The sequence below is a fragment of the Lissotriton vulgaris genome, unplaced genomic scaffold, assembly GCF_964263255.1.
Source record: "Lissotriton vulgaris unplaced genomic scaffold, aLisVul1.2 SCAFFOLD_2723, whole genome shotgun sequence".
NCBI lineage: Eukaryota > Metazoa > Chordata > Amphibia > Caudata > Salamandridae > Lissotriton > Lissotriton vulgaris.
In genome coordinates, this window is record NW_028245333.1 from 234232 (window position 1) to 248680 (window position 14449).

The window sequence follows — 14449 nt, forward strand, 5'->3', positions numbered from 1 at the left end:
AGTCTTTACACTACACATATATTTCTGAACAAAGCAAGAATGCCATTTTCTCACCTGCTCCCTATTTTCTTCTGCTTCTTTTAGTGTTTTTTCTTTCTCCTGTTCAAGCAGCTGATGCTGAAATGTCAAGTTTGCGACCTGTTTTAGATAAAATGATAATTTCTTATTGCCGGTCTCAATTTGAAAGAAGAAATCAAAATACAATTGCAGAACTCGAATTTTTTCCAGATGTTCTTTTCTTTTGCAATAAAATTATGATTATTTAAATCAGGGACGTCAAGGGACCGATCCATGCCAGATTTTTTGTTTTGTTGTTAAGATAAATGTACATCTAACAAATGTCAATGGAAATTATTTACATAGACTTTGGTTATTTTGAATACCTAGTAAGGCTCTGCACTGAATGTCTATGGTGGACATCACTGTACATAGATAGCTTAGCTCCGACCATAATAAGAAAAGAAGGGTTTTGTTTCCCTTAAAGAATGTAAATTGATATTATCATTATTTTCATACAAATGTACCAAACTGTGGAACAAGGGCTTGGTCTATCCTGGAACAGTGAAAAGATAACAACTGATGAGCAGAATGCTAAACAATGTCAAACACTCACCCCCAGTAAGAGATCTGTGCCTAAATCCCTCGGTTTGTTGATCACCTCGCAAATCGAGTTTGGACCTAGCCATAGGCAAATCATTCTTGGCCTTGCTCCCCATGGGAACAGTCCAGCCCGAACTGCCAGTCTGCCATCTAGTACAATCACTGTGTAAACAGATATTTTCTTCTCTGCCCTTACATTTACTCATTTTTAGAAAACAGTGTCAAGTCTACATAATCAATCTTCAACCACTGGAGTTCTTCTTGATATCCAAATGTTTAGGCTCTGGTTATTCCCTCAGTTCCATGATCCACCGCTACATCAAGCTGGTAAGCATATCATTCAAAATTGCCACGATTGGCGAGGAATGGACAGATTTTTCAACCACCTAATTAACCGGGTCAATAACCTCTTTTCATAAACAGCCAACCCTGATACATTTCCACAATACAGGGAAAGGTTAGTCATGTCTTTAACACACATCACAAACATACAACAAAGCCATTCACAACCAATTTACTTTTCGTGCTGATGTTCATGATATATGAAACAGTGCTTATTGTTGGTTGAAACTAAGGTTAAGATATATACCTCCACTAACTGGGCTATACATAGGATTACATTTTTTCCATTAATATGCTCATTGATGTCGGCCTTCCAATTGTCCTTAGGTATCTTCTTTCTAAACAATGTAAACAACAGGTTACCTGACCTGGGAAGGATGAAAGGCTGAGCTCGCCTTGAACTAGTGCCCTGCAAATCACAGTAGATGTCAGATGCGAGCATAATGTCCAAGACATATTATGCGCACTCTACAGATATGAGGAGATACGGTTGCACCTCCAAACATCTTCAATTCCAAAGGTCTTGGATTAAGAAAACAAGCAGAGAAGAGTTCTCTTGGCTTCTATCATAAGTTTTTCTGAATAATGTTAGGAGGAATACAATGTAATACTAGCAACAGAATTATAAGGGAAGGCATGGTAGAAGTGAAGCACACTGGTGTTTACTGGAAAGTGTGAAACCTTGGAACGCATAGAAAAAAAGGGCAAGAACCTAAAGGTATACGGTGGCCGCAGAAATCATACACACACACAAGTAGTGTCTGGGCAGCGTGACAGGACAGAATGAAGAGAAGGATGTTATTAAGGGACACTTGTAAGAGGACACATGGCTTCACAGATCGCCAGAAGCTGTATATGAATGCTCAAATTAACAATAATTACCACACTCACTGAGCACACTTCAACAAATGTCTTGCCTAAAAAAGGATGTTAGTTATTACACAGCTCAATAGTAATCTCAGCAATCTGTTTAGGATTTCAGGAGAGAGTGAGAGTTTAGGTGAGACTGCCAAGGGGAGACACCTTCTTTTTAAAGTACCCTACAATGAAATTAACATTTTTGAAAATGGCAGGGAATTATCACCCATGGGCATTTTGGTTGGTCATGTACAGGAGTTCTAGGCAAATACTACATTGCCCACAAGACCACTGTGTTCCCATGACTCCGGTCACTAAGAATGGCAGCAAAGGTGACCAAAGAAACAACAGAATCTTTCACAGTTTCTGGTTTCTTCCAATGTAGCAGCTGATGTGGATAGACATGTTTGCAACCTATAGTGAAGAAAAACGGAAAATATACAGGTATCATTGGTTTTACTTTAAAACGAGGGAGAAAATAATAACTGCCTCACGGAGATATTTTTCTACTGGGATTAAAAACATAACTGTTAAAACACAAACATAATTATTCCAAACATGTCAAAACAGGTAACTATTGTGTTAAGAAAAGAAACTGTTTCTCTTTAAACATCTTAATGTACAGCACATTTTCTTTTTTTAGTCCTTAATAATTTTGTACTATACTTAACAATGAAAATATTTAATTTGTGGGAAGATTGTAACTTACATTGCTAAGCATGCATACTCAAATCATAAAGCACCTGGAACCTCGGTAGCACACTTAAACCTACCTCACAACGTGGGCAGATCCAAGACCCCAGAATTTGAAATGTAATACAGCAAAACAAATTATACAATGGTCTGTGTCAGGGATGCAAGGCAAAACTATGCTTATGATCAAAAATGCCTAGGTCCAAAGCCATTATTACATGCTTCAGTTTAGGGCACGCAATACAACATTGCAAAAAAAAACCTATTAAAATCATGCAAAAGTGTGTGTGAAAGGCAACGGATAGCATAGTCACTGTACTTTGCAGAGAGGCATTGGTGAAGTTTGAAATTACTATTAACTGTTTACATTCCTTTACAGCACTGATTTGGCTGGAAATCTTCAATGCATGAGATGAAATTCAGAATGTGGATATTGTCAAGGCGCTTATGAATCAGGTGACTGTGTTAAAAAAGGATTCTTGGGGCAATGTACGCTATTTCATCAGTTTAGGTATCTAACTATCCTTAATCTGTTTTGTGGTGGTGGCGGCAGACTATTTATGGGTCTGATCAATTGCAGTTCAGTTTTAATTCACATTCTGCCCCTACAGCCTTGATGTAAATAAAAAATATATTACTTATCACCAAGGAAGTTGCTAAATACCTGGAAACTGTACTGATGGCTTATATTTATTTGCTTTACTGTGCCCATTTCTTTTAGCCATCTTGTGTAGGTAAACCTGCATTTTACAGCACCTGAATGTTTGGCACAGGTGCTAGCAAAATGTCAAGCAGTGTAGTAATGACTATGACAAATATTACATGGCTCAAAAATATTTTCACAGGCTCTAACTACAAGAAGTAGAGAGCTAAATGTCATCATGTCTTGAAATTCTCAAAACCACAATTTAGAAGGTTTTGCTAACATACTTTGAGGGAGGGGTGCAAATACACAGAGATCAGTAATACCACATTCTAAAAAGCAAACCGATGGAAAAGACTGTGAGGTTTTAGAATAACACATCACTTATCTTCAGAAATACTTTTTTCTGATGATTCTACATATTCCCACTTATTTATCATCTTTTAGATATCACTAGTAGTCAGTTGGATCTACAAATAATTTCAACTCTAGAAATGGTGCTAAGTGGTACTGAGTGGCTTTAGTTGAGAAAGTGTGCACGTCTCACTGAATATGAAGTATCGGCTATAAACAAGCGCCTGAGACATCAGGTCTAGCCACTTTTCAAGCCTCACAAAAGTGAGGACAAAATAGTGGGAAGAAACAACAGAATACATTTAGAACCAGATGACTTAAAGACTTGTTGAATCTCTAAAGCAACTAGGCCTATACCATGAGAGCCTTCCCAAAAGAATGCCTAGCATACAGCATGATATTTATTGTGTAATGTGACCTGCTCCAACTCCTAACCTGAAGGCATACTGTTAGGACATCTGGATAAAACACTCACCCATTATGCTGGGAAAGCATGCTCTCCATGGAAGGCCCTATAGAGGGAACAGTGTGAGCTCAAGGAGATACCTCCTCATCCTTAAACAATCTGGATCAATTGGAATCCCACATTCCAAAGTGAGGACTGCTTTCTGATCAGTTGATGAATGGAGCATTTAGCTCCATTGTTGGTTAAGACTCACACCAATCAGTTTTTGTAACATCTGTAGGAAGGCAGCCAGAGTCAAATACCTACCAACATTCTAAAGGAATTTCATGGCCTTACCCCTGAAGCAAGAATCATATTTAAAATGGATTATATAATGTACAAAGCACAGCACATCACTTACTTTCCTACATGGAGGAAATGTACAGAAGCAAATCTCATCTCTAAAGATTTCCAAGACCAGAAAAAAAACTCTTAACCAAGCTTTTTCATGTCAAGAACTATGAATTTGGAGCCACAGCACTAAATCCTGGCATGCCTCTCCTCCAAAAGGCCCCAAAGGCTCACCTCTTTGAATCTAATCTAGAGCATGTTCTACCCCACATTACACTTTTCTATAAATCCCTTTGCAATGGCTAATTCCTACCAAATCATGTCAACATGTCATCTATCACTAGCCACCTTTGAACTGTTAGTCTTTCCTTGTTAATTGCACAGTGCTCCACAGCACATGCTGCCAGGTGCTCTCTATATGAGTTTCTTCAACAAATAAAAACAGTAAATAAATAGCTATCAGCTTCAGGAGGCTTTGCAGGTTTCTACCTCTAGACTATAGTGATTTCCAAAAACAACCAAAACCAATGTTCCCGATACATATTCCCAAGTTCAATATGGAAGCATCAATGACAATAGTTACCCGAGGCCATATATGCCTAAAATGCTCTCCTATTAGAAGGTTCTTCTCTCTTGTTAGCACAGCAAGTCTGCATACATCTCGTTGGAGATGTGTGCTATGCAGCTCTGCACCCCACCATCCAAGATTACAGTGCTCCTTAGGATCACATTGTAGATATCTCACCTCAGGCCATCCTGGAGGGGAAAATGGATGGTCATTACTCTGAGCAGCTACAGGACAATCTTTAGCCCTGTTCTAGGAATGGAGTGAAGGATGGTCAACAGCCATTCCACGGGACTAATGAGATAACGTACAGCAATTGCTGATGAATAGACTGTGACTTTGCTACAGAAAGGGACAATCTTAACAAGTAGAATGCTATGGTTAGAAAGGTAGGCATCAAAGAGACAGAATGCACTGCTAGCTAGTCATGGTGACTTCCATTTGCATTCATTTTGTTTAACACCCCTGCAATGATATACTGCTGAATATGCGCTTTGCTAACCTCAACATTACCAACATGAACTTGTCTTCCTACAGAAAATTGTTTGTGAAACTTAAAAATAAGACATTATGGCTAACCTGACCCTTGTGCTTCTCTGAATCGAGAAGGTATCTGCTTTAATGGAAAACACATCCACGAGGAGGTACCTGTAGTGTCTGCCTCCTCATTCAGGGGTTTGAGAAGGAAAAGGAAGGAGATAGATTATGGCACAGTTTACACAGGGGTGGATTACACAACTAAACAGTCTGTATAACACATTGGTGCAAGACCCTGCACCACATTCCTCTAAACAAAATTCACTCCCTGCCTCCTCCCACAAAGGTGATGCGATCTCTGAAGAAAGCCACATTAATGTTGTTTTGCTGCAACACTGGCCATTGATGGCTGTTGAGGCACTGCAACTGCGAATGGCTCTATGTCTCCTCCTTGGTTACCTTCCTGTTCTTTGCATTTTTTATCATGTCAACCTGAATTCTCCAGACTATTGTGGCCCTGGTGCTTCAGTAGATATCATAGAAGGCCCCATGGTGGCATTTGAATATGGTTGACACCAGAGGGAGCCAAATCGTGACCATGAGTGGAGGCGGGGCGAAGGCCAACAGAATCAAGGTCAAGTCATGCTTGATGTCTTAGGAACTTTAACTGCAAAGGGGTGCAAGGGGGCAAAACAACAGCTGGAAAAAAATATTATCGTCTTTTGAATAGAGCCAATAATTTACGGTTAGTTGTGGAAAGATATAGCACCCGTAAAGTAGCTTTGGTTCCTCTTTAGACGATCATGACAACTTCAGCGGTGAATAAACATAATAGCCAGTAAGTGGAGAGTATACCTGGGAGTGATAAGAAGTTAAATTGGGGGGAGGGGGTGTAAATGGTCCACTAAGAATGAAAACATTTGACATTTTTGTTTTTATTTGTAGATGTAAGTTTGGCTCTCGAATTAGCAGTGGTTAGCAACACAGACCCACCGTTGCAAATTAAATTGGCTACACAGCGGAGGAAACGCTATCAGTGGACCTTAAACTGGAAAGCTAGATTACCAGAAGTATGAGTGCTAAAGATATAATGGATTCATGGATCTTATGGAATGTAAAATAGTGTAATCCGTTGTTCACTTGTAGGGTTGTGTTTTGGCTTTGATGTAAGGAGCAATTGACTATAAATAGAGAGTAGTTTGTAACCTCACACTAAAGTTTCCTGGTAAAGAAGACAGAGGATAATTTCACAGATAGTGTATTGGTATTAGGGAATGGTAATAAGCTGCTTGCTGGATATTAACAGGGTTTTTGTAGGTTTATTGACCTTTATAAGGACCTTGTACGAGGGGGAGTACTAAAGTATTATCTTGTTTATCTAGCATGAGAGACCACAGGCAATGGTTTGGAGCAATTACAAATGCTTATAATAAGGAGACCCATTTTTAAATTTGGCGGATGAAAGAATATTTGAAAAATAATCTTTTGGATTGAGTGTTGGAATAAGCAAGGGGCTTACTTAGACATTTACAAAATTATTAAACCTAATCAACCCACGAAAAAGGGAATACGATAGTCATAAAAAATCAATAATGGTGTCATTATATTTTGCGTACTGTAGGATAGATTTCAAACTCTCAATCCATCCCCTTATGAATTAGAGAAAATGCATTAAGAGCAATTTTAAAATGTATTCAAATGAATGAGTCTGAATGATGAATTTGATAGGGAAGATATAGTAAAAGTTTAACCTATTGTAGGCTCGTCAGTATAGGAGATTAGAAGCCCATCTGGCGAGGGGACAACGTGGCTGGTCCGCAGAACAGTAAAGGCTAGGATAGATGTGGCTGATACATTTTGAGTATAAAGGGCATTACTTTTATTCCCCTTGTTGTAATATATAAAGAAAAAGGGAGGAATGAATTAGATGACAAAAGTATGATTAATTATGTTTTATAATGCGATTGGTAACAATAAATTTCATATTTTCAAAATATATGAGTTGTTTGTAATACAACTCAATGATGTTTTTCAGAAATGATTCTTTCATATTTATATTTTGTTGTTTTTGGTCTATCATCATCTCATAGGGAAGTATTACATGTTCGCTTATCAAATTGGTGGTGGTTTGATTCTGTGCCCTGATACCATGTGGACAGTGAGGACTTGGGGTTTGGCTTATTTTGTATCTTGCACGAAAATGCTCCACTGCTTGAGAAGTAGCCCTACTACACTTGTCTCTACTCACCCTGCACGTCAATATGTAAAGCAGGACCAAGAACTCCAACTTTGAAGAAATTCAAGGTGAATTCTCCTGCTAAAATGACAAGCTACTAAATTGCGTCTCACCTCTGAGTACCACACCTAGTTTTTATGGGACTGGCATGTCAGTGTTTAGAGTAGGGATTGAACACCAATGTAAAAAGTGACAATTTCTGAAGAAAAATAGTCGTGAAAACTCTAAAACGCCTTAAAGAAATGTCACAAAAATAGGAAAGCTCTAGCTTCGAGGATCTGTAGCACACAGAAAAAAAGGTAAGACTCGTGATGTGGCTCAGTAGCTGAAGCCCTTCCGCTCCAACTAGGGCCCATTGCTGCGATTGAATACTCTTCCAGATCCTGTCTGATGCCTGGGAATACGGCAAAGGAAGTTAGACATCTAAAACACAAGATGTCTGTAGTAATTATGCAACTTTACTGCCACTGAGTCTATCATTGAAAAAACAATCCTGTGATAGAAAGGCCATTTATGTTTTGTCATTTTCCACTCAAATCCTGCCATATCATGCAAGATACTGCAGTGACCTTGCCCCATATACCTCGATACCTCCTCCACATCACCCTTTTGCACAATGCATCCCCTTGGATTGTATGCTGCTTCAGTGCCGCACTGGGGAACCAATGGCTGAAAAACTCATCCAACATCCTATCTTTCATCTACCGCAACCACAATCACTCATGCAGCGCATTTCTATTTGGTAGTGCCATCCAAGACTCCTTCATGAAACAAACTTAGCACCTTTCATTGGGCCGCTAGCTAAAAAATATCTGATATGAATGTATGACGGAAGTCCGCATGCGTTTTTCATACGCCTTAGGAACTCTGTCATTTGAACAAATTAGTGTTTTGCATGCATTTGTTCTGCAAGCAAGTTGTTTTAACAACTTGCCTTAGGGGGGTGCTGGATATTGGAATAGTTTAATTTACTATTTCAATCTAGGGTGCACAATTGTAGGGAAGGTATTGGACTTTAATTCCAACATCACTCCACCATTACGCCCCCCCCCCCCCCCAAAGCAAGTCATTGTAGCGACTAGCGTGCAGAACGAATGCGTGCTAAAGAAGCATCTGTTCTGTTGCTAGCACTGTGAAGGTACACCCTGATTCTGCTTCGTCCTAAAGGACGTTTGCTGTCTGATAGCAGTGGCAGCTCTGTCAGCTACAGAAGGTTACTAGCAGATTACATCTATTAATATGAGGGCAGTCTCAGGCTACCGGGGAAGGGCATCTTTGGCAACACACAATATTTTATAACACATTTGGATTCACAAGAAAGTTTGGTGATTTGTTCAAATACCTAAATTATTTATTTTGTGTAACACTATATTTGTATTTTTGTTTTGAAGGTTCACTAATCATGTCAAGGTAGATAAAAAATAAGAGTACACATCCCAGTAGCCAGACCCAGAAAGGGGACTAAAAATCACTCATGCCTCCATGTCTTTAACCAACAACTTAACACTAGAGAGACCTGGAAGTAACATTAGTCAAAAGGCAATAGGCTCACTATTCCAATAGGGAAGAGTCTTAAACGACCTTTAACCTTATCTTAATCTGGAGAAAACAGCATTGGCCTCAGTTTCAAAACAGCCAATTAATGAATAAGCTAAGACATAGAAGGTGTCCTCCAAGGTGCTCCACTTTACATCGATTTGTGGTAGATCTCTGGCCTGCCACTTAATGAGTGTATTGTATGTAGCTCACTTGTGTGCTCACGAACAGTAGCAATGTTGCCTCCTCAACAACATGCACAGTATGGACTCTTTCCAGCTTTTTGAGATGAAACTCAGCAACAGTTAAATCTTGTTCACATACACATACATGTCCTCTAATTCTAAAGTACTGGATGAGAACAGCTGGAGACACAGCCCACAGCTACACACAGTCACCAAGAGTGGCTTGGCATGAGGGTTCTTTAAAGAAGTATTGTTCCCTTATGAGGCTATTCTTCCAAGAAAATAAGGATAACGTTACTTACCCAGTAAGAATCTGTTCTTGGCATGTAGAGTTGTAGATTCACATGCTTTGCATACTCTGGATGTTTGTAAGTTGTTTTTCTTCGAAGAAGTCTTTCCAGTCACAAGGTAAGGCGACTCCTCCTTTGGGTGATAGCGCACATGGGCATCAACTCCATTGTTAGACTGTTTTCCCACAGAGGGTGAGAATGGAGTTGGTAAGTGTAAAATAGAGCTGTCCATGCGTATGTATATAAAGTGGGAACAGCAACAACTACAGGTACCCGGGGAGGCCGGTGAGCGCATGTAAATCTACAGCTCTACATGCCAAGAACAGATGCTTACTGGTTAAGTAACATTATCCGTTCGAGGCATGTGAGCTGTAGATCAAATGCTGTGCAGAGACTATACAGCAGTATACTCCCAAAGCGGTGGATAACCTGTATTTGTTGCAGATGTCTGAAACAGTGTCTTAAGTACTGCTTAGCCTACATTAGCTTCTTACCTCACTAACACATCTACACAATAGTGCTTGGTGAATGTGTGCGGTGTAGACCATGTTGCTGTCTTACAGATGCCAGCTAGGGGAATATTCCCTAAGTAGCCCATAGTAACTCTTATCTTGCGAGTGGAATGCGCTCTGGGGGTATTATTATTATTATTTGTTTTTTGAAAACCTTTATTCGAAAAAGTGAGGAGATACATGCGCAGGCCCACAACCATCATGGCCGGCCGCAAAGACAGTCCTTAAAAACAGGAGAAATACAGGCCAATCAGCAATCAGGACATGTTAAGGTACACCAGACGCGGTTGTGGGGCTCGCAACAGAATATATGAGGTTTTCATTTTTAAATTTTGAAGAAGAGTAGGGGCTGCAATAACAAGGACATAACACCTTACATGAGAAATACACAGAAGAGACAAGGGGGACATACCCCAATTGCAGTCTGAGATAGGCTACGACTATAGCAACTATATAATCTAGGCAGCCGCGGCGGTAATACTAAACAATAGACAATATTACAGTAAACAACGTTCCTAAATATCACCCCAGAGAGCCCATCCCCAAGAGCAAGAAACAGAGGATTGTGGAGATGCCGGAAAAGGAAATAAGGTGCAAGACCCAGAGACAGCCAACCCTACGAAAGAGGAAAGAACCCTCCTAGGGCCGGAAAAGAGCGATAGGGACCATAGAACAAAACAAACTAAAATAACAAACCCCCCCCCCCGCACCCGCCACCCTGCACCCCTGTAATGGCTACGGCCTAACCTACTAACAGCGTGCCTGTCGCCCCGAAACTGCCCCACAGAAGGGAAAAGGTACAAGAAGTGGAGGAGGAGAGAAACAAACCCACCCCCGGACACCCGGTACCCCCCGCCGGCAGTGACCCCCCCCAAGGCCTATTCATCATCAATCAAAGCAACAGTCAATATTATCACGGGGAGGGCAGTCACCAATAATAACCCCCCCCATCCCACCCCTGGCCCAGTGAGATACTCGGTGTAGTCCCGGCAAAAATGAACTAAGCAAGCGCAGGAAAGTAGTAGTCAACCCTGCAAGCCTCACGAGGAGATCCATCGCCAAAGTCATGATACTTGCAATCCAAGGGAGCGTCTCAGGTGGTCCGAAGCAGTGGCGAGGAGCATGAACAAACCAAAGTCAAAGTCAGCCCTGACCAGTGCGAATCCGTACTGGAGCACATTCCGACAAAGCCACATCCGTCCAGAAGAAGTCAAAGCGTCCATGGCAATCCAAGGCATTGAAGGTGGAACCGAGTCCGGACACAAAATGGCGGCCTCCGTTAAACAGACGGGCCGGAACAAAGAAAAATGGCAGACCCCATCCACAGGACCCCGAGGCTCGGCATTGACGAACAGGACCTCCAGCGACGATACACCATCGGATGGGAAACTTGAAGGGAAGACCAGGCACTGTAGCAGATGAAGGAGGAGCGAGGCCTACTCCCCAAGGAGCGACGTCGGGCTGACGCTCGGGCACCCTAAGATGGCGGGTCAGATCGTTCGACTGGACCACAAACTGTTGTTCGGGTGTTGCAGCGTCGGTGGCCGGTCGCGAGCAGACATCATCCAACTTTGCCGCCAGGGAGACACAAGCGATGGTGAATTGCGAGTGGAGCGCCCCAATCGCTGCCATGACGGAACTCAATGAATGTGCGCTATCCATCCCCTCCATCCCGGGGCCCAAGGGACGGAGGGAGACATAATTTCCAGCCCACATCACCGGGCTCCGGGCATACATTTAGCGATCTCAACAACGGGGGCGCCCCGATCTGGCACACTCAACACAGTCACCGGCCGTGGGTGCAGCCCGCCAGCCCCCGGACTGGGGAACGGGGGGTCAGGCACACCGCCCACCAGCCACAGTGCAGGAGGATCGCAGCACGTCACAATGATTCTACTCCGGCACCATCCATCAACAAGGTCACACATCGAAGGCGGAAAGAATTATTCCAATCTGGAAGACCGGCCACAGTCGCGGTCCCACAGCCGATGTTGATCAGTTCCCGCTCGGACCGTTCAAAAATCAAGGTCCCGGCGTCAGCCCAGGAGCAGGCCAAAAATGGATCACGACATAACTTCATCGCTGAATAAGGTAGGAAGTCCGGGACAGCACCGTTAGCATCAGGTAACCTTCACACACCCGGGCACAGGGCGTGGGTAGAGGATAAACAACAGGATAGACGAGCCGCCGGCGGAGGTCGGCGGAGCCGGGAGCTTATGCGGCCATCTTGGTTCGCGGCGTAGCTCCTCCTCTCTCTGGGGGTATTATTAAAGTTCTTTTCGCTTTCACATAACAGATCTGGATATATTTCACAATCCATCTTGCAATGCCTGATTTAGATATGGGATTTCCTCTGAGTGGTGGCAAAAAAGCTGCTTTGTTTTGCGAAATTCTTTGTTCTTTCCACATAATACAGTAGAGCTCTTCTAACATCAAGTGTGTGGAGAGCTTGTTCTGCTACAGAATAAGGTTAGGAAGAACACAGGTAACTCAACTGATTGAAAAGCAGAACCTACTTTGGAAAGAAATTTAGGATTGGTTCTAAGAACCACTCTGTCTTTGTGAAGCTGAAAGAAAGGCTCTTGTATAATTAATGCCTGGAGTTCACCAACTCTCCTTAGTGAGGTGACTGCGATGAGAAAAGCAACCTTCCATGAGAGGAATTGTAATTGACACCTGTGCATTGGTTCAAACGGTGGACACATTAGCCTTGTAAGGACTATGTTTAGGTTCCATACTGGTGCAGGTGGAACTCTTGGTGGTATCACCCTTTTTAATCCTTCCATAAATGCTTTAATCACTGGTACTCTGAATGGAGATAAGTGTTGTCTGTTTTGTAAGTATGCAGCTACTGCTGCTAGATGTAAGCGAATTGGTGTATAAGGTAGTCCAGAATGCTGTCAATTTAACAGACAACAGATGATGTTCTGCACAGAAGCATCACGAGGGTTGATATTGTTATTGTTACAATAGATAACAAACAGTTTCCATTTTGCTGCATAACATGCCCTAGTAGTAGGCTTTCTAGACTCTTTTAGGATATTCATACAGTCTGGTGGCAATTGTAAATAACCAAACTCTATGACTTCAGGAGCCAGATCACTAGGTTGAGTTCTTTGGGATTTGGATGCCAGATTTCTCCATCGCTCTGAGTGAGGAGACTGGAGGCGAGATGCAGCTTTTGGTGTGGAACTACTGACAACTCCAAAAGGGTGGTGAACCAGGGTTGACGTGCCCATTTGGGAGCTATGAGAATCAGTGTGAGGGATGTTTGGCTGAGCTTCCGAACTACCAGCGGAATGAGTGGGAGAGGTGCAAAGCATAAGCAAATGTCCCTGACCAGTTTATCCATAGGGCATTGTCTTTGGAGAGCGGGTGTGGGAACCTGGATGCAAAGCTTGGGCATTTTAAGTTTTGTGCTGTGGCAAACAGGTCTATATGAGGAAATCCCCATTCCTCAAAACAGAGGAGTAAAACTGGGGCATGAAGTTCCCACTCGTGGATTTGCTGCCTCAGTCTGCTGAGAAGGTCTGCAATCTGATTATTTACTCCTAGAAAATTCTCTGCCAGGAAATCAATCTTGTGGTGTATAGCCCATTTCCAAATGGCATGTGCTAGTTGTGACAGTTGGAGTGTGTGTCCCCCCCTGTTTTTGTATATAGGACATAGCTCTCATGTTGTCCGTGCGGACTAGGACAGCTTTGCCTATGAGGTTAATTTGAAAGCTCTGAGCACTAGAAACTAGAAACACTGCTAGTAGCTCTAGGTGATTTATATGGAGACCTTTGAGCTTTAGACTCCACAAACCTTGGATTGTGTGATCATGTAAGTGAGAACCCCAACCAGTGAGCGATGCGTCTGCTGTTAGCACTGTCTGTGGAACAGGATCAATGAAGGGCCGCCCTTTGGATACATTTTTTGGGTTCCAGCACTGCAGAGAGCAATGGGTGCGGCCATCTACTAACACTAGATCAGTGAATTGAGTCTGCGACTGGTTCCACTGACTTGCTTAGCATTCTTGAAGGGGACACATGTGAAGTCTTGCATGGGGGACGATCATGATGCAAGACATCATCATTCCTAGCAGTTACATGAAGACTCTTGCAGGTAATGATTGGTTGGGCTGAAACTCTGTGAGAAGAGACTGAATACTGAGACTTCTGGCTGCATTGGGAAAGGCTAGAGCTAATTGAATGTTTATGGTGGCTCCCAGATAGGGTTGTGTGTTGGAAGGCTGCAGTTGAGACTTCAGCGCATTCACTGTAAACCCTAGTTGGTGTAGTAAGTGAATTATGGCTTTAGTGTGCTGGAGACACTTCTGGTAAGTGCTGGCTTTGACAAGCCAGTAGTCTAGGTATGGGAAGACATAGATGAGCTGTCTTCTCAGATGAGCTCCGACTACTGTCAGGCATTTGGTAAATA

At 42.3% G+C, this 14449-nt stretch overlaps 1 protein-coding gene across 1 annotated transcript in view; it reads right to left on the reverse strand.

Moving 5' to 3' along the window:
- The window catches only part of LOC147666476 (uncharacterized), a 139687-nt gene that overhangs the window by 67531 nt on the left and 57707 nt on the right, over positions 1–14449 (reverse strand). The window contains exon 11 of the mRNA XM_086949061.1: positions 55–138. Coding sequence (XP_086805187.1) covers positions 55–138 — 84 coding nt within the window. The remainder of the gene's footprint in view (positions 1–54; positions 139–14449) is intronic.